This window comes from Camelus dromedarius, chromosome 24 (genome assembly GCF_036321535.1).
Source record: "Camelus dromedarius isolate mCamDro1 chromosome 24, mCamDro1.pat, whole genome shotgun sequence".
In the NCBI taxonomy this organism is placed as follows: Eukaryota; Metazoa; Chordata; class Mammalia; order Artiodactyla; family Camelidae; genus Camelus; species Camelus dromedarius.
Window position 1 is genome coordinate 29034885 of NC_087459.1, and position 20067 is coordinate 29054951.

Sequence of the window (20067 nt, forward strand, 5' to 3'; positions counted from 1 at the left end):
GTGATGCCACCTGAGTCCTGGGAGAAGGACATCAAGAGGACAGGTCTGGGGTCCAGTCCTGGCTCAGCCACTTAGTAGCTACATGGCCTTGGGAAAAGCACTGGAACCATTCTGGTTCTTGTTATCCTGCCTCAAGTGGTACATCCAGTGCCACGCAGGGTTGTTGGTGATGCCTAAAAGAGGAGATGCATGTAAAGCACTAACACGGTACACGCTAGTTATCGTCATAAGGGAATTAGACTGGTTAGATTAGAGGGACAGACCTTGGGTTCAAGGCTGCCTACCAGTGTTTGGGGATTTGTTGGTCCCTGGTCTGTGGCAGTCACTGAAAAGAGTACTAGATGAGGGATCTGGGTGTGAGGTATCTATTATGGTTCACTTCTGGTGAGAAGGAAGAAAGTTGAAGGTGACATCATCTTTCTCCTTAGATGCATTCAGGCAAATTCTACAGTCACTTTTATTTTTGTGGGCAAGGGGTAGAAATTTGAAGAGGGAATCGGAGCAGGTGACTGTGTGTCTGTCAGGTCCTTGGTGGCCTTCAGCACCCACTGGCTTCTGCGTCGTCTGTGTCTGGCTGTGGTGATAATAGGAAACAGATCTTTGTGTGCAGCTGACTTTAAGGAGGTCCTCACTCAGTACTACTCCTTAGGCCTTTAAGGCAGAGTATACGGTCTCTTCCTGGGGGCCCCTATGGGGAGGGGGGCAGGTAGGTGCTGCCGGTGAGGTCAAGCTGGAGAGGGTGAGGGAGGCATAGCATACGCCATCATCCTGTGTGAGAAAGGAAAAGGAAAGGGGTTAGACAGCAGAGGGGGAGGGGTCCCATCCCAAAGCAGCGATCCCACACTACCGACACCACAGTCCCTCTGTTCCTCCCACCCCACCTTCTCCAAACTTCCCTTTCAGGCCCTAGTCTGAGCTGCTTACCTTGGGGTCCAGTTTGGGGTTTGTATGTTGCACTAGAAAAAAATCAAGATGTGCCTGGGTCAGGTCATGGCAGCCAGGGTAGAGAAATCGGCAGGGGGCGCTAGTAGTGAGGTCATCTCTAGGTCAGGACCCAGATTGTGGGGGAGGCATGGGAGAAAGGAGGGTGCTGAGGGCACAGGTATGGGTATGGGGAGGGAGTGTGCGGGGAAGAAGGAAGGCTGGAGAACAGGAATGACAGTGGGCTTACCTTTATTCCCAGTGTTCTCGTATTTCTCCTCCATATTTTGGAAGGATCCCCTGCATGGGAACAGCAGGGAGGGCGGTGTGTCAGAGGCTGGGCAGAAAAGAGTTAACACCTGCTTGGGGTTGTTTCTCTTTCTGGGGGCTCTGTGACCTGCCTGCACATACTGAGAACATGAGGGCAACGGTATGAGGCTCTCAGAAGGAGGCTGCCTGGACAGGGTTGAGGGGCAGTTTGTGGTGTAGCCCTGTCCCTGAGCACTGACTGAGGTGGATTGTTCTAGAAAAGTGGCCTTATTGGAGGGACACAGGAAGGAGAAATAGGAGGGTGAGTTCCCATCCTTTCTGCTGGAGCGCCTCCATTAAAACTGGAGACTGAAAACTGGTGCTCAGGCCTTGGTCCCCAGAGGAAATGCCACCCTGGAGGGGTTTGAGGAGGACAGCTGGCAAGAGTCAGGAGGGGGAGGAAGGAGGGCGGGGCTGCAAGAAGGAAAAGTGTGGAAGTAGAAGAAAAGGATGGAGAAAGGTAAGAGGTGGTTGGTGAGGAGGGAGAGAGGTCAGGAAAGGAAGAGGAACTGGGGCCAGAGGGGAGGGGACCAGGCTGCTCTGAGAAAGGTCAGAGGGTAGAGGAGCTGGAGGCAGAGGATCCTGGTGGCCTTCCCCACGTCACAGGGGAAAAGGACAGATTAAAAGAGGAGCAAGAAAGAGGAAAAAACGTGGAGGAGGTAGGTATGTTTGTCGCCTGAGAACAGGTTTTTGCCTCACGCAGAAAAGAATTCAAGAGCAAAGCATAATAAAGTGAAAGCAAGGTTATTCAGGGAGATAACATACTCCACAGACAGAGTGCGGGCCGACTCACTCAGAAGGGAGAGCAGCTTAGGAGATACACATTCCGTGGGCAGAACACGGGCCATCTCCAAAGGTGAGAGGAGAGAGACTGAGGGGTGTGGGAGTGTTTAATTTAAAGTAAAAGTGGATACAGGCTCCACTGACTGAGTGCTGCCCATCTCAGAAGGCAAGAGAGCGACCCTGAGGTGTGGGGCTGTCTGTTTTTATGGGTTCAGTAATTTCATACAGTAATGAATGGGAGGAATACTCATACTACTCTGGGGAAGGGTCAGGGATTTCCAGGAATTGGGCTCCCTGCCCACTTTCTGACCTTTTGTGGTCAGCCTAGGAACTGTCTTGGCACCTGTGGGTGTGCCACGAGGCTCAAGGTCTACTGGAAATTGAGTCTTCCACCATCTTGGAACCAGTTTGTCCTGTCCTCAATTTCTGTGTCATTCCTTCAGTGGTTGTGCCCTGCCCTCTTCCCTCCTTTCTCATGTTCGGGAAGGATGATGTTCAGACGTTCAGGTGGAGAGAAACCAGGATGACCAAGGTGAAAAGCTTAGAAATGAGGACAAAAGGAGGAGGAAAGGGGGTGCCAGAGAAAGACAAAGAGAGCCATTCTGGGAAAGAATCAGAGAAAGGGCTGGTCCACTGTACTTGATTTTTTAAAATGATAGAGCCTCAAGAAGTAAAGAACTTGGCCTGTCAGGGGACATGTGAGGATGTGTACTAAAAAATGCAGGAGGGGATTGGCTGTGAAAGGCTCCCGAGCACTGTTCTCAGAAGGAAACTTCCTGTTTCCCAAACCACTGCCCACCCCCTACCCCCATGAAACTCACTCACCTGGCTGGGGTTCTGGCCTTAGTCTGCAGACCTGTAGGGGGACCAATAGCTTGTCAGTGTGCCATCCACAGAGGCACATCTCCTCCCTGCCTTCTCTGCCCCATCCCACTCTGAGTGCATCCTAGGAGAGACCACAGCTGGGAAGCAGCTGTGCTGAAACCCACCTGGGAAAGAATTGGGACTCAGAGCTGGTACCCAGGTGGCACCCTGAGCCCGCCCACATCTGTCCTGTGTCATCCTCAACACCAATCAGGACAGCAGCTCTTCTCTGCCCCCTGCACCCCTTCACCCTGCCCTCTCTCCTGACCTTTCTCTCTGCTTTCTCTCCCTTCCTTGAACTCCCGGGCATCCCCCAACCTGCTCCTTCCCCTGCTGAGTCCTGGCCCACTCAGCCATTGTCATGGGTACCGCTGCTCCCTCCAGCCCTGACAAGCTAGCTTCTTGGGCTGCCCTTCTGGGTGGCAACTGTGTTTCCCACCTTGTGACCCTTGTGTCTGGAATCCATGTTGACACTGCAGCCCGGTCCCTTCCGCCCCCTTCCACTGGAACCTGTGCTGTCTCCCTGCAGCCCTCACCCTCCACATCCTCCTCAAGTCCTGCAGCAGCATTTCCCAGGGATCTGGCCCCTCGTTCCCACATGTCCTCTCCACCAGCCAGCACCGCCCTGGGAGGTCCCGTCACCCACAGGGACAGCCTTAGCACAGCGGACTCACTCCCCACCCCAGAGTCCAGTGACCTGCTCCACTCAGCCGCATCCTGGACTGGTTTTTGTTTTTTAATCACTGGGACTGAGAGCTCTGACATAGGAAGTGCTAGTGTCATTTTTATGCTACAACTTTCTTTTCTTCCAGCTCTCCTTTGTCATCGTCCCTCTATACCTGTGCTTTGAACTCACTGAACTCTTGTCCCTTGGTAAGCTACTTTCTTTCAGGTTATCCAAGCTCCCTGCTGAGCCTTCTCTCCATTTGTGCCCTCACTGGCTCCTTGACCTTTGTTCCCCTGTCCGTCTGCCACACTAAGCTGACAGATTTCCAATCCTGGGTGTGTTCCTAAGCAGAGAATGCTATTTGCTCACCCAATATCCTTTCACTTTTTGTATTCAGTTACAGGACGTTGATTTTATGTGGAATGGTAGGGTGCCCCCTACAGATAGATGAGGGACATATGACTAAATATAGCCAATGAGATGTAAGGGGAAGTTGTGCGTAGGACTTCATGAAGGCTATTTAAAAAGGAGGACTTATACCTGGGGCATGGTCTTTTTGGCCTTTCCTCCATGTTCTTTTTTTTTTTCTTTTTCTTTTTCTTTTTTTAAAATTTTATTGAAGGATAGTAAGTTTACAATGTTGTGTCAATTTCTGGTGTACAGCACAATACTTCAGTCATATAGGAACATACATATAATTGTTTTCATATTTTTTAACCATAAGTTACTACAAGACATTGCATATGGTTCCCTGTGCTATACAGTATAAACTTGTCTTTCTTCCTTGTTCTTGATTCTTGTTTGGATTCAGAAATAATGGCTGGAGTCCTCACAGCCATCTTGGGCCATTAGGCAGCCTTTAGGACAGAAGCCAGTACCCAGGACAGTGAGCAGAAAGGTAAGAGCCTGAGTGCCTAAGAACAGTGCTTCCGCTGTCTGCCTCCAGATCCTTTTATATGAGGGAAACAATAGAACAAAAAACCCTCTGTGTTATTTAACCCACTGTTATTTCTGTTCTCTGGTGCTAGCAGCTGAACAGAACTTCTAACCAATACTTTCTAAAGGTTTCTAAACCTACATGGTTGAATACTGTTGGGGAAAAACATAATCATGTGCATGGATGGTTTTATACATCTTGGCCTCTCATCTGAGTTTAATCCTCAGAAATCATCTTGCATTTCCTTAGTGACTATGTCACATTTCCTCTTCATCTCCAACCCTCATTCTCACTCTCAGGACACAACCACTGTGGTTTTTGCTCCACAGAATTAAAAAAAATTTTGTATATAGTTTAATTTATCAATATTTTTATTCATAGTCTTTGGGTTTTATGTCATACTCAGGGTGTTCATCTTCCCTCTATGATTACAAAATAGTCTCACATGCTTTATTCTAGTGCTGGGGTTATTTTTTTCCTTATTTGGATCTTTGATCTCTGTGGAATTTATTTTGGTGCAAATTATGAAATAGGGAGATAACATTACTTTTTCTCAGATGCTACTCCAGCACCATGTATTGAGTTACTCATATTTCCCCACTGATTAAGAAATGCTTCCTCTTAACCTACTAAATTCCATTATATTTGGCTCTGTTTTCATCCTGCCTATATTTGAATTTTTCTATTTTTTTCCATTGCTTTATCTGTTACCTGTCATCTGTTATATGCCAGTTTTGTGTCATTTTAATTATTGTAGCTTAATAATTATAAATGCTAATGCTGATATAGTGCTTACTCTGTGCCAGGATCTATTCTAAATGCTTTTCATTTAGTTGTCATGACAACCTCTATGAAAGTATTATTATTATTCCCATTTTATTGATGAGGAAGTTGAGGCTCGACAAGTAGTATCATTGTGCCAGTATTTACCCAGCCAAGGTGTGAAGTAGGATTTGGCTGCAGACATTCTAGATTCTATGCTCTTCACCTCTGTTCTTCAACTAATCTGATAGTGCTAATCTCCTCTTATTTTAAAATTTCTTTACAGTATTTCAAATCAATTTTGGAGGATTTTGTGGCATAAATAATGAATGCCTCTATCCTTTCATCTCTTTCAATTGTAAATGCATAATCCAGATTTCTGATGGACACCTCTACTCAGATGCCACACACGCTTCTCAAATATAAAATAACCCATACTAAAGAATCATCCTTCTCTCCCAATCATGGTGCTTGACCTTCTATATCCCCTAATATACTTTGTGGTCTCACCATGGCCTCATTCACCCATGTTGAAAACATGGGGCTTATTCCCACTTCCTCGACCATATACCAATCCATTCCCAAGTGCTACTGGTTTTTCCTCTTAAGTTTCTCAGGATCTGGCTGTCTTCCTCCATCCACACTGACACATTCATTAGACTGTTCTCAGCCTGGTCCACTTCCGGCCTCTCCACCACAGTGCGGTGTATCTGCAAGGCCAAGCTGGGTTGCCACTCCGATGCTTCACGTTGCCTCTGGGGTCGAAGGCTCCTGGGTGTGATTTACAGGGTCTTCTTCTCCCTCCTCTCCTGCCCCCTCCACAGCCCTGCGATACTTGCAGTTCCCAGAATAATTTCCTTTCTCTGGAAGGAGAGTGACTTCTACAGCACATTCACCATTTGCCCAGCTAATTCTTTGAAACTATTTGCAGGTATCACTTCCTCTGGGAAGTCCGACTTGATTACACCTCTTTCCTCCCAACTTAACATAGTTCTTCCCAAATGAGTCAATTAGTCCTTGAGGCAACTGTCCCCACCTCTATCCCCCACTGAGTTCCTTGAAAACAGGGCTTATGTCTTACTTATTTTTGCATCTCCAATTATAAATTGGAAAATAGGCATCTGGAAAGTAGGCACCAACCAATGCTTGCTGGGTGGAGCCAACTTCTTGTTCCCTTCTGTTATCTCCTTACTCTTCCCAGGGCATACCCTCCCCTCCTTGTGAACCAAAAGTTAAGACTGAGGAGAAATGATTAAGAGGTAACAACTGGAAAATGATTGGGTTTGCAGAGAGGGATTGGTCTGGAGCAGTGCTTCCCAAACTTAATGGCACACAAATACCATTTGAGGAGACCATTAAAAATTCGAATTCCCAAGCCCAGACCTCAAGCCCAGCAGGGAGCTCCATTTTTAATGGACGCCTATGGTCTTTTTGATGTGGGTAGGTTCTGAGAAATACCTAGCTAGGAATCATGGGGAGAGGTTGGAGGTCCTGGACCACTTACCTTTGCTTCTTTTCCACGTGAAGTACACAATCAGCCCCACAATTAATGTTATGAGCACAGCGCCGGCCAGTGCCAACCCAACTGTAGCTCCCATACTCAGAGGCCAAGACTCTGAACTCTGTTTCCCTTCTGAGTCCCCGAGGCCAACTGTGATGGTGGTGGTGGCGGTGGTTGTGATGGTGGCTGAAAAGACATAGGAAACATGCAGATTGTCCCCTGAGGGACTGGAGGTATCTGGGTGAAGCTGTCACATCTTGTTCCCTAATTTGGAGAATATGAGGGGTGGGGAGCAACTCTCTGAAGCTCCTCCACGGGGAGGGGAGTCACAAGGGAAGACCTGGAGGTTTAGAATCCATATCACTCTGTTTAAATCCTGACTACTACTGATCAGTGGTGTGATCCCAGAGCCTCATTTCATCGCCTACAAATAGGGATAACTGAATCGCAAGATTTAAAAAAAAATTTTATTGTGGTAAAATATATATCACACACAAATTACCATTTTAACCATTTTAAAGTGTGCAGTTCAGCGGCATTAAATGCATTCACACTGTTCTGCAACCATTACCACCATCCATCTCCAGAACATTTTCATCTTTCCGAACTGAAACTCTATCCCAGCTAAACACTAACTCCCTAATCCCCTTCCCCCAGCCACTGGCATCCACCATTCTACTTTTTGACGCTAAGAATTTGACTGCTTCTAGGTACTTCTTAGAAGTGGATTCAAATAGTATTTGTCCTTTTACACAAATTGTTTTAATAAGTGAGAAAACATTTGTAAAGCACTGTCTATACTGGAAATATATTTTTAAGGTTGAATTAATGTATATTAAACTTTAGTTTCTACAAACAGATCGTATCTTTGTAGATATTTAAGGTACCATTAAAAAATTGATTTAAGCATTTCCAATTCAAGATGGCAGAGTAGTAGGACCACGAGCTAGCCTCTCCTCATGACTACAACAAAACCACAAGTGACTGTTAAACAGCCATTGAAAAAAAGACTGGAACCTAGCAAAAAAGATCGTTTTCAACTGGAAACATAAAAAGGGAACCACAGCAGGACGGTATGAGGGGCATGCTAGCAATATAATAAGGTCCCATATCCCCTGGGTGGGCGACCCACAAAGTGAAGAATAATTAAGTTGCAGAGGCCCTCCCACAGGAGTGAGAATTCTGAGCCCCACGTCAGGCTCCCCAACCAGGAGCTCTGACATTGGGAGGAAAAGACCCCAGGACATCTGGTTTTGAAGGCAAGTGGAGCTTAACTCCAGCAGCTCCATGAGACTGGGGGAAACAGGGACTTCAGTCTCTTGGGAAGGGCATACAGAATCTCATATGTGTGAGGTCCAAGGACAGAGGCAGTGATTTCATAGGAGCCTGGGCCAGACCTGCGTTTTGGTTTTGGAAGTTCCCCTGGGGAGGTAGGGGACAGCTGTGGCTCATCCAGGGACATAAAAGCTGGTGGTGGACATTCTAGGAGTGTTCATCTGCATGAGCTTTCCTGGAGGCTGACATCTTGATTGGATCATTAGCACCAAAACCTAGTCCCACCTAACAGGCTTATGGGCTGGGAAGCCTCAGGCCAAACAACATACTGGTGAGAAGGCAGCCCCACCCATCAGCAGACTTCTGAGCCACAAATGCCTCTAGACACAGCCCTACCCATCAGAGGTCTAGGACCAAGCTTCACCTACTCCTCCTGCCAGGAAACCTGCATAAACCTCCAGTCCAGCCTCATCCACCAGGGGGCAGATACCAGAAGTAAGAAAACAATAATCCCAAAGCCTGTGGAAGGAATCCACAAGCACAGGCCATACTCTACACTGGGACCAGCTGGACTTTGGCCCTTGGATGACAAGAGAGGAGTGTACTGCTGGGACGCATAGGACATCTCTCACAAAGGGCCACCTTTCCAAGATCGAGAAATATAACTAACCTACATAAAAATACAAATAGAAAGATAGACAGGATGAGGCAGCAGAGAAATATCTTTCAGGCCAAGACACAATAAAATTCCAGAAGAAGAAATAAGTCATGATGAGATAGGCAATCTGTCTGAGAAGAGTTTAGAGTAATGATGGTGAAGATATTCAGAGAACTCAGAAGGAGTATAGATGCACATGAGGAAGTTCTTGGCAAAGGGTAGGAAAATATAAAGAATACCCAAACAGAGTTGAAAAAATTACGGAAAAGAGTAACACACTAGAAGGAACCAAAACAGACTAAATGAGGCAGAAGAACAGATCAGTGAGCTAGAAGACAGATTAGTGGAAATCACTACTGCAGAACAGAAAAAAGAATGAAAAGAGATGAGGATAGTTTGAGAGAACTCTGGGACAACATGAAGTGCACTAATATTCACATTATACAGGTCCCAGAAAGAGAAGAGAGAAAGGACCTGAGAAAAATTTTTAAGAGATAATAACCAAAAATTTACCTAACTTGGGAAAGGAAACAGTAACCCAAGTCCAGGAAGCACAGAGAGTTCCACACAGGATCAACCCAAAGAGGAACACACCAAAGCACAAAGTAATCAAACTGACAAAAATTAAGGATAAGGAGATAATATTAAAATCAGCAAGAGAAAAGCAGCACATAACATACAAGGGATCTCCCAAGAGGTTATCAGCTGATTTTTTCAGCAGAAACTACAGGCCAGAAGGGAGTGGCATGATACATTTAAAGTGATGAAAAGGGAAAACGTACAACCAAGAATACTCTATCCAGAAAGGCTCTTGTTCAGGTTTGATGGAGAAATTAAAAGCTTCACGGATAAACAAAAGCTAAAAGAATTCAGCACAACCAAACCAGCTTTACAACAAATGTTAAAGGAACTTCTCTAGTCATCAAACCATAAGAGAAAAAAAAAAAAAAAAGAAGAAAGAGAAAAAAACAGACCTACAAAAGATTGCTTTGGCAACTCAGGTCTTTTATGGTTCTATATAAATTTTAGATTTATTTGTTCTAGTTCTGTGAAAGGTTTTGTGAGTATCTTGACGGAAGATTGCACTGGGCCTGTGGATTGCTTTGGGTAGTATGGCCATTTTGATAGTGTTGATTATTCTGGTCCAAGAGCACAAGATATCTTTCCATTTCTTTGTATAATCTTCAATTTCCTTCATTGATGTTTTACAGTTTTTGGAGTATAGGTAACCTCCTTGGTTAAGTGTTTTTCTGGGTGTTTTGTTGTTTTTGATACAATGGAAATGTTTCTGCCAGTTACAAAATTCTTGTTTTTGAAGTGCAAAAAAAACAACAGTGAATGAAGGGCCACAAATGGCAAAATACCCTTCTTTTTTATGGGTGAGTTGTATTCCATTGCATATATGTGCTACATCTTCTTTGTCCATTCGTCTATTGATGTACACTTTGGATGCTTCCATGTCTTGACAGTTCTAAATAGTGGGGCTAATAATAGCCTGGTGTATGTATTTTTTTGAATTAATTTTTTTGTTTTTCTTGGATATATGCACAGGAGTGGAATTGCTGGGTCATATTTTATTTTTAGGTTTCTATTTTTAGGTTTTTTGAGAAGCGTCCATATTGTTTTCCATGGTGGCCACACCAGTTTACATTCCTACCAACAGTGTACAGGGGTTCCCTTTTCTCCACATCCTTGTCAACATTTGTTATTTGTGTTCTTTTGGTGATCACCATTCTGACAGCTGTGAAATGATGTCTCATGATTTTGATCTGCATTTCCCTGGTATTAGTGATGTTAAGCAACTTTTCATGTTCCTGTTGGCCATCTGCATTTCCTCTTTTGGAAAAATGTTCAGTTCTTCTGCCCATATTTTAAATGGGTTGTTTGCTTGCTTTTTAACTGAAGTACAGTTGATTTAAAATGTTGTATTAGTTTCTGGTGTAGAGCATGGATGGACTTGGAGGGCATTATGCTAAGTGAAATAAGTCAGAGAAAGACCAATACTATATCACTTACATATGGAATCTAAAAATCCTTTCTGCTCTGTCTTCAAGTATAACCAGCATCTGGCGACTTCTCACCCACCACTGCCGTCACCCTAATGTAGTCACATCATCTCCCACTGGTCTTCCTGCTTTGACCTTAATCATTTATGTAGTCTGATTCTACACGCAGCAGTCAGAGGGACCCTTTTACTGTCCCACCTCACAGCCTTTGCCCTATTGAGTGGAACATTCTCCAGACCTCTCCCTCACTTCCTACATGTCTGTGCCTTGGCTGGAGTTTTCTGCTGGCTTCTCCAGATTTCTCCCTAGCCCCTCTCCACTCTGCTTTGTGCCTTTGGAGGCTGGTCTTGGTGGACTCCAGCCATGCACTCTCTCACCCACTGGTTCCTATTCAGTGGCCAATGGGAGTCACCAGCAGGAGATGAGGGAGAGGAGGGTAAGTCAGCACATAGCTCTTGGCCCCCTCCCTGAAAAACATTGTATTAGTCAGGGTTCTCCAGAGAAACAAGAACCAATAGGATATATAGAGAGAAACAGAATTAGTCTTATTATGAGGAGTTGGCTCACACTATTATGACAGCTGATAAGTCCCATGATCTGCCATCAGCAAGGGGGAGGCCCCGGAAAACCAGTGGTGTCGTTCCAGTCCAAACCCAAAGGCCTGAGAACCAGGAGAGGGTAATGGTGTAAGTCCCAGTTTGATTCCAAAGGCCTGAGAACCAGTTCTGATTCCTGGGGACAGGAGAAGATGGACTTCCCAGCTCAAGTGGAGGGCAAATTTGCCCTTCCTCCCCTTTTTCATTCTATTCAGGCCCTCAAGGGATTGGATGATGCCCACCCACTGCTAATCTCTTCCAGACTCAACTTCACAGACACACTCAGAAATCATGTCTGAGGGTCCCTTAGCCCAGTCAAGTGGACACAGCAAACTAACCATCATGGGCCTGTGGACTCTCTCTCCCCAGAGGCCACATTTCCTCTCTGGGTCCCAGTATCTACATCCTCCCCTGCTCCTTAGGCCTGTGGTTGGTCCCAGATTTCTCACCTCCCTGACTGGTTTCCCTACCCTGTTCCCCTCTCAAAACTCTTCTCAGTTACCCTGTCTGAGCAGCTGCTTCCTGCCGGGACCCTGACGAATGTCCCAGAGGCCTTCCCTGTTCCATCTGAATAAAGCAGCACCCCCAGCACCTCTATCCCCCCAATTCTGCTTCATTTTCCTCCTTTTCTCTTCTCACCACCACCACCACCTGACACACAGACAGAATTAACTTGTTTGCTTTTTTTGTGGTTTTCTTTCTACACTCAAGTGTAAGTTCCATCACTGAGGACATTTTTGTTTTGTTGTAACTGCTGTTTCTCCAGTTCCCAGAGTAGGACCTGACCCATAGCAGGCACTCAATCAGTATTTGTTATTTCATTTGTTAAGTGAATGAATAAAATATTTTCCCTTGGAATTTCAAGGTATTCAACTGCTGTCTTCCAGCTTCTTCTATTGCTATGAGACAGCCATAGCCACTCCGATTCCTGAATCTCTGTATGTGGCCTGTTTCTTTCCTCCTTGGAAATTTGTTGGATCTTTTTATCCCTGATGTTTTGAAATTTCATGTTGCAGGGCCCTGAAGTAGGTCTTTTTATCTTACCCATTTTGCTGGGCTCTTTTGTTCTGGAAAATGTCTAGAGTAATTTTGTAGTTATTTTCTTCCCCATGGCCTTCTTTCTTCCCTGTTTTTAAAGCTCCTATTTATTCAAAGGTGCAACCTCTTGGACCAATTCTCAATTTTTCTTATCCTGCCTTCTATATTATATTTCTATGGCCGCTGTAACAAATTGCCACAAACTGGGCAACTCTAAACAACAGGAGTTTACTCTCACAGTTCTGGAAGTCAGAAATCAAGGTGTCACCTTGGCTGCACTCACTCAGGAGGCTCTGGGGGAGGGTCTGTTTCTTGATTCTTCCTGCTTCTGGTGGCTGCTTCACTCCAGTCTCTATGCCTCCGTGGTCTCTTCCGTCTGTGTCAAATCTCCCACTGCCTCTCTCTTATACTTTTATTAGCATTTAAGGCCCACCCAGATAATCCCAGTTAACCATCTCATCTCAAAATCCTTACCTGAATCACATCTGCAACCATGTAAGGTACTATTCACAGGTTCTGGGGATTAGGATGTGGGCATAGCTTTTGGGGGCTTTTGCAGAGGGCTGCTGTTCAACCCACTACAGTATCCAAATCTTTGACCTTTTGTTCTACCTTCTGAGAGATTTCCACAAACTTCATCTTTTAATCATTTATTAAGTTTTCCATCTTTGCTAGTAATCTCTAACTTCTAGGAGTTTTTTCATTTGTAAAGCACTCTTTCTTGTTACATGCATGTGATCTCTTAAGGATGATATTTAAAATTTTCTGTCTCCCTCCATTGTTTTGGTTTCTTTTCCAGATTCTTTCCCCCCCCTGATTATTTTGCTCTCTGTGTTTCATGGGGAAAGCTTTTGTTAAGTGTTTAATTTAATAATTTAAAAACAGAATCTCTAGTCTCTAGCATCCTGGGTGCAGCTGAGGCAAGGGTACAATCCTCAGTGCAGGGGATTTGCTGCAAGGCTGAGACCCCAATCTCTCTGCCCTAAGGCCCCGGCAAGCAGAAAGCCGTACCAGTTGGAAGCTGTGTGTGTGTGATGGCAGAAAGTGCTAGTGGGCTATAGAGTGATCTGTTAGATTTTTAGATCTTTCTCAGGCCCATCAGATAGATTTTTCAGAGAAGAATCTTGTGATCTTATGTCCTTGGTGGGGTAGGAGGCAGCAGCCTGGCTGCCTGCATCCTGGGGAGCATCCAAGAGGGTTGAAGTGTTTCGGGTCTCGTCAGTTCACCAAATGTCCAGTTTTAAGGACAGAACCCTTGCTGCCAGTTATGCCCAGGGTACTTCCCCCAGAGTTTTTGTGCCAGTTTTGCCAGAAAGGATAACCCTCCACCTTCTGCTGGGGTGGGGGATGGGGATATGGAGGTTTTCCTGCTTCTTAAATAGATTTTCAACTAGTCCTCTAGTTTTCAGACCCCCTTCCACACCCACGGTCAGGTGTACTAGGGGACTGCTGGCCCTGTAAGGGGTTTTGTAGTGTACATTGCCTGCCTTCTGGGTTTCCCCACTGCTGGCTTAGGGTTTAGCTCCTCTGGTCTCTTGAACCAGTTACAGTCCTGTCTGTTTCCAGCTTCCCAAATTTTGTTTTTTTCCACCTAGTTCACATATATTTTGCCCTCGTGGATTTTTGTCTTAAAAAATTCCTTTTACTGTCATTTTAGTAGATTTTGGGAGGGAGTGGAGGTAAATATGTACATATAATCCACCATCTTGGTCAAAATTTATATATTACCTTTAGAATGAATATTATAATAAAGTAAACATTTTTAAAACATTGCACATTAATCATAAAAATAAAGGATATAGAGGAAAAGTCTTGTGAGACCATTTCTATGGTCTTTGGAAGAACACTACCTAGATTTACTGAGGGACTTAAAACAGGACCGCTTCCTGGGTGAGAAGACTCTACATTAGATTCTGATTTCAGTTTCTGTCCAGTGCTTTATAGGTTTAATGTAATGCTGATTCTAAAAAAGTCAATATGAGTGTTTTTCTAGGAACTTGGCAAACTTACTCTAACATTTATATGGAAGAATAGGCAGGCAACAATAATAAAGTTTTTGAGGAAGAAGTAACGTGATTCTGATGGAAAAAGTCTTATCAGTACTTGAAACCTGATAAAGGTACAGTAACTAAAACAGTGTGGTACTGATATAAGACAACAAGACCAGTGAAACAGAGCAGACAGACCAGAAATGGATGCTATTCTACAAAAGAACCTAGAACCTAGGTCTATGAATCAATGGAGAAAAAGTACTCAGTAAGTTGAATGAGGGCAGCTGATTTGTTTCTTGGTACAAAGATCAACTTAGTTCTTTACCTCATACCGTATACCACAATAAATTAGTTGATTTTTAGTTTTCTAAAAAATTATCTACAGACCACACATTGTCTTATTGCCTGTGCCTGGGAGAGACCTCCTCCCCAACCCTGGAGACAGATACACCGAGGTTCAAATTCCTACCCCTCACTGAGTAAGAGAGGAAGGTGTGTTAATGCAACACGTCCATTATTAGGTTAAATATAGGTCAAGACAAGATGATCAGGTCAGTAAGTGAGGTCCAGCGGCTAATGGTTAAGAGAGGAGGCTCTGGAGTTAAATTGGAGCCAAATCCCACCCCTACCGGGTGTGACTTTGAGCAGGTGTTTGCTCTGCCAGCCTCAGTTTCCCTTCCTGTAGTGAGAGGATGACAGCAGTAGCGACTGTTACTGGGGGTCGTGGGGAAGGTTAGTGAGGCTGGTGCCACCGGGTCGTTCAGCCGGGACGCAGTGCACAGCAAGCGGGAGCTGCCGTTACTGCTGCTGCTGCCACCTCTTCATGACCAGGACCCAGGAGCAAGCTCAGAGTGGACAGCAGGGACAGTGTGACCAGAACAACACGGGAGAGGTGGGGGGAGGGTGCGAGAGACAAGGAGGGTAAAGAGGGTGGAGGCAGGGGAAGAGGAGGTGGGAAAGAGAGGAAAGAGATGGGACGGGGGTGGGAGCACCGAGAGCCATGTTCTGGGCAGCCGAGCAGGAGAAGGAAGTGGGGAGACTGGGAAACAGGTGATGGGGGGTTGCCAGGAGAGAGCCCCTCGGGGCACCATCGGGTATCTACTGTGTGTGCCGGGCTGAGCTCCTGGCTGTGGGGAGACACAGATATGGGGTATGTGGGGCTCCGCACATGGACACATGACAAAGGGAGACAGGCAAATCCTGAAGATGTCAGGTCACCTGGAGGATGTGGGGCAAGGCCAGGGGCAGGGGGGAGCCCCAGCTTGGAGCAGGAAGGGAGGACAGCTGGGGGCCAGGAAGGTGCTGAGGCCTGGGGGTGGCAAGGGGCTGGATCTGGAAGAGCAGAGAGGATTTTGATAGAAGAGTCAGGAAAAGGAGACCAGGCTGGGGAACGAGGCATCAGTGGCCTCCAAGAGCCTCAGACAGGACAGCTGGACTCACCCGGGGTGATGATGAGTTGGGTCCCCTCAATGGACTGCCACACCTTCTCGCCATATTGCCATGTGTTCAACTTCACCCGGCAGAAGTACACGGCCTGGTCCCGCATCCGCAGGTTCCGGATCTGGAGGGAGCCGTTCTTGCAACCCTCTGTCCAGTTCAGGAAGAGCCGGTTCTTGAAATTCTTATGAGTGAAATGCGGAGTTGTGTTGTAGATGAACTGCCCATGGAAGTGTTTCCATCTCCAGGATATTCTCACGTTGGGAACCTTGTCTAAGTCCCAGGGGTAATAGAAGGAGAAGGGGATGTGGATGGAGCCGCCCTCGGGGGCTGAGAGAGAATTTGGTTGGTTCATCCCAAAGTCATAGTTTGGACTGTGTTCTGCCTGGCGACCTAGAGGAACGAGGGAGAGGGAGAGACTCTGAAGCCACCAGGAGAGATGAAGAAGGTGACCCCAGACCGTCCGGCACCCTCACCTACAGGCGGGTGTGTGACAGTGGCAGGACTGGCCCTCTGGCCTGGGTGTGCCCCTCTCCGGGCTCGGGGTAGGGAGGAGCGTGAGGGGTTGGGGGCATCCAGCACTGTGGGACCAGCCCTTTGTTGGGGGTGGGAGCCTGGCCGGCAATCCCAGGAGACCCCTTCTACAGACACCCGGCCACGGCACCTCCCCGGGGTGCCCCCAGGCCCTGGGCAGAGCAGGACAGGCCTGGGCACTCACCAGCCTGCGGAGATGCCGGCGGCAGCAGCAGCAGCAGGGGCAGCAGCAGCAGCAGGGGCAGCAGCGGGGCCAGACCCATGGCCTTGCCCTCTTCCTGGGATGAGAAGACAAGCAGAGACCTCAAGGCCCAAGGGGAGGCCGGTGGAGGGGCCGCCTGGGGGGAGTCTCAGCACCAGAAGGGCGAGGTCAGGCTCCCTCAGGACTGGGGTTGGGGGGAGCCTTCCCTGAACCGCCCACCCCGGCAGTGACTGGCACTTCCTTTATCAATCTGGCTTCTTCTTTTCCTATGTTGCAAAAGGGCCTCCGTGTGGTCAGCGCGCAGGGAGCGTGGTCTCGGCCTCCCAGCCCCCAGCTTCACGCTGAGGGGCCCGGTCCCGCCCTGGGCCAGCTGGGGCCGCTCCTCTCTCCGCCCAGCTCCCTGCCTCCGCACCCCCTCGGCACCTCCTTAGGAGTCAGTCGCTGTGTCTCTGGGTGTCTGTCTCTCCTTTTCTCTGGTTCTCTGAGAGTCTCTCTCATCGCAGCGGAGGGGCGGCAGCAGGACCGGCTCAGGCAGGAGGTGGGCGGCCATGAGTCCCTGCCCAGCTGCAGGAGGAGGGAGCCGCTGGTGGTCAGAGCCTCAGCCCCCAGCCCAGGCACCAGGGGCACCCGGCTGGCTCTTGGTCCCTCTCCCTTTGGGCGGGGGCTCCCCTGCTGTCCCCCCTGCAGTCCCCAGGCAGAACCAAGGCCCACCAGGCCCCTCCCCCTGGTCTGCCCCCTTGTGCAGTTGCACACCCTCCCCGAGTGAGTTTACGGGGTGAGACTGGGCTCACCTTCCCACCCATCAGAGAGTGGGCCTTCCGGGGGCCACGCCTCCGCCCACCGATGCAGGACTGGTTCTGCAGGGCCCTCTGTCCTCTCTCTGCACATGGAAACAGGGGCTCAGAGAAGTCTTGCCCCCCATCCAGGACTGGAGTGGCAGGGCCGGGACTGGAGCTCCAGTCTTGCTGAGCCCACAGAGCCTCCTTCTCCTTCTGGATGCTTCCTCCTGGTTGCTGCACAGAGTCTCTGGGCCTCAACTTCTGAGTGCAGAGCTGTGGGGGGTGAGCGCCAGGAGGCTGTATTGTAATAATGCTCCTCAGGGGATTCCCTCCACAGCTGTGAGACCCTGGCTACTCCAGACCCTTCCCTGGACAGAGGGGATGAAGGCTCAGAGCAGCCATGAGTCATCCTGGTGACAGTCCCTGGGACCATGTCTGATGGAGGCCACTGCCAGCCTGGGACTGGTGGCGGAGGGGGTGAGGGATGGGGGCTGGGACCTTTGGTGACCCTTGGGGCTGGCTGCGAAGGAGGCTCTGCTCCGCCCTCCCCAGGGTGAGGTTGGCATTGGCTTGAGAGCAGGCTGTGGGGGTAGGGTGGGGAGGACACGATTTCAGCAGAGGAAGTGGCCTCAGTGCTGGAGGTGGAAGCAAGCAGACTGACTTCCTTTCTCCTTTTCTCAGTTTCCCCCTAATTTTAATAGTTTTCTTCCATGATTTCCCATGGTTGGCCCAGGCACCCTCTGCCCTCTATCTGGCCTCTTCCCAGGCCCAAGAAGAGAGGTTCTGCATTTTCATGGAACCCTCTTGTTTGAGTCAGGCCTTAAATATCCAGTTTGTCATTTTCAGCTTTACAACATTCTGTGATGGGCGAATGCTTACCTCCATTTTAACCATGAGGGGAAACTGAGGCGCAGAGCCTTAATATCATGGAGCCCTCTGGGCTGTGAAAGGTGCTTATGCGGAATTGGTAACAGCTGAAAAGGGGGTCAGAAGAGAGGACAAGGGACCTGCTGGCTTCTTGGCAGGGCCTCCAGAGCATTCTTGCCATGTGTGTGGGGTGACACATGGTTCCCTTCCTGCCTTACCCCACTAACTTGGGACCTGGAAAGTCTCCTCCCTGCCAGGCCACCCAAGGGGGTAGGTGGACCCCACCAGGGGACACCACTGCTCATTCTGTTGGGCAGCACAGAACTTTTACAAAGCAGGTTCTGGGTAACTTTTGTAGAGCACCTGCAGGCCAGGTGCCCTCAGGCCCTGCTGCTTCCACATAAGGGCTCCCTAGGTCCTCCTCGCTTTCTCCCAAGCGTCCACCTCCCTCGTTGACCACATCCACCACTGCCCCAGCCCCTCCCCCTCCGTGGCACCCCACCCTGCTCCTACTTGCCCTCCCAAGATTGGGGATGAGGCAAAGACGTGTGTTCTCACTACCTGCATTCATTGTGCTGGAAGGTTCGAGCCCATGAAATAAGGCAAGAAACACAAATGAGATTTCTGTAACTATATTTTCTTAGATTCTGCATTTATCTGTTTGGCTTGCACTCACCACAGGGCTAATCGGACTAACTGTATTTTCTAATTTTCCGTGTTCTTGATGCTGTGACATCTGCGGCCTCACGGCCCAAGGAGCTGCTGCCCCTCCCAGGACCAGCTAATTCTTAGAGACAGCAAAGGGCTGTCCTGGGAGCATGCCCTTCATATGCACACCAACCACTCCAGGGTCCTTACTCTAACCCATCTCCTTTATCTACCTCACACATCAAGCCAATATTTCCCCTGCCCTAAGTCAACACAGGGCCAGGTACCAGACAACTAAGGACAGAGTGTATAGTCCAAACCTACCAGAATTATTCAAACTAGCCAATCCTAAACTGTCTCCCTGTCCTGCCTTGCTTTTCCCGCAGAAAACATAATAAAGAATGTGTTTTCTTCATCCTCATTCTTGTTTCTGCCTCCTGAATGACGCTGGTGCTTCCCCACCACCAGTGTACCCTCTACCTCTGGGAAATGTAAGTAATAAAAATCTTCTTTCAATGGCATTAAGCTTTCTGAGTCATCACTCAAGTCGTCTCTATAAATTAAAACCCTGCAGGTACAATAATTGAGACAAAAGGCATCCAGATTGGAAAGGAAGAAGTAAAAACTGTCTTTATTCACAGATGACTCGGTTGTTTATGCAGAAGATCCAACGGAACATACAAAAAAGCTACCAGAACCATTAGTGGGTTAAGCAAATTTGTAGGATACGAGATCAGTACACAAAACTCAGCTGTGTTTCTCTATACTAACAACAAAGAATCGGGAACTGAAATGAAAACAAGGCCAGCTACAATAATATCAAAGACATGAAATATGTAGGAATAAATATGATGGGAAGTGTGCAAGATCTGAACACTGAAAATGTGAGATATTGTTGAGAAAAATTAAAGATGAGTAAATGGAGATTTCATGAGAAGACTCAGTATTGTTAAGATCCCAATTTTCCTTCAAAAATATGTAGATTTAACATAATCTCAATAAAAATCCTAGTAGGTTTTCTTTGTAGAAATTGACAAGCCAATTCTAAAATCCCTATTCCTATCGAAATTCAAAATACCTAAAACAGCCCAAAAAACTTGCAATTGAAGAACAATTTTGGAGGATTTACACTGCCTGACTTCAGGACTCATTAAAAGGTACTGTAGTCAAGACGTATTGGCATCAAGGTAGGCAAATAGGTCAATGGGACAGAACAGAGGGCACAGAAATAGACCCACACTTTTATGATCAATTCATTTCCCACAAAGATGCAAAGGCAACTACGTGGAGAA

At 47.5% G+C, this 20067-nt stretch overlaps 1 protein-coding gene across 1 annotated transcript; it reads right to left on the bottom strand.

Moving 5' to 3' along the window:
* Nucleotides 1–433: 433 nt before the first annotated feature.
* On the bottom strand, nucleotides 434–16763 carry PILRA (paired immunoglobin like type 2 receptor alpha). Its single transcript, XM_031432578.2, has 7 exons — nucleotides 16464–16763; nucleotides 15749–16138; nucleotides 6748–6930; nucleotides 2839–2869; nucleotides 1172–1221; nucleotides 925–956; nucleotides 434–768 (listed from the first exon to the last, which is right to left on the bottom strand). The coding sequence occupies exons 1-7, from the start codon at nucleotides 16540–16542 to the stop codon at nucleotides 646–648; spliced, it is 888 nt and encodes a 295-aa protein (XP_031288438.2). The 5' UTR covers nucleotides 16543–16763; the 3' UTR covers nucleotides 434–645.
* Between the last annotated feature and the right edge of the window lie 3304 nt (nucleotides 16764–20067).

What these genes read in the sequence shown, in the direction of transcription:
- PILRA (XM_031432578.2), bottom strand. Translation starts at nt 16,542, where the DNA reads ATGGGTCTGGCCCCGCTGCTGCCCCTGCTGCTGCTGCTGCCCCTGCTG. An exon ending in CACGTGGAAAAGAAGCAAAG is followed by an intron (nt 2,870 to 6,747) that starts GTAAGTGGTCCA and finishes GTCCCCCTACAG; the next exon opens with GTCTGCAGACTAAGGCCAGA. An exon ending in ACCCCAAACTGGACCCCAAG is followed by an intron (nt 769 to 924) that starts GTAAGCAGCTCA and finishes TTTCTCACACAG; the next exon opens with GATGATGGCGTATGCTATGC.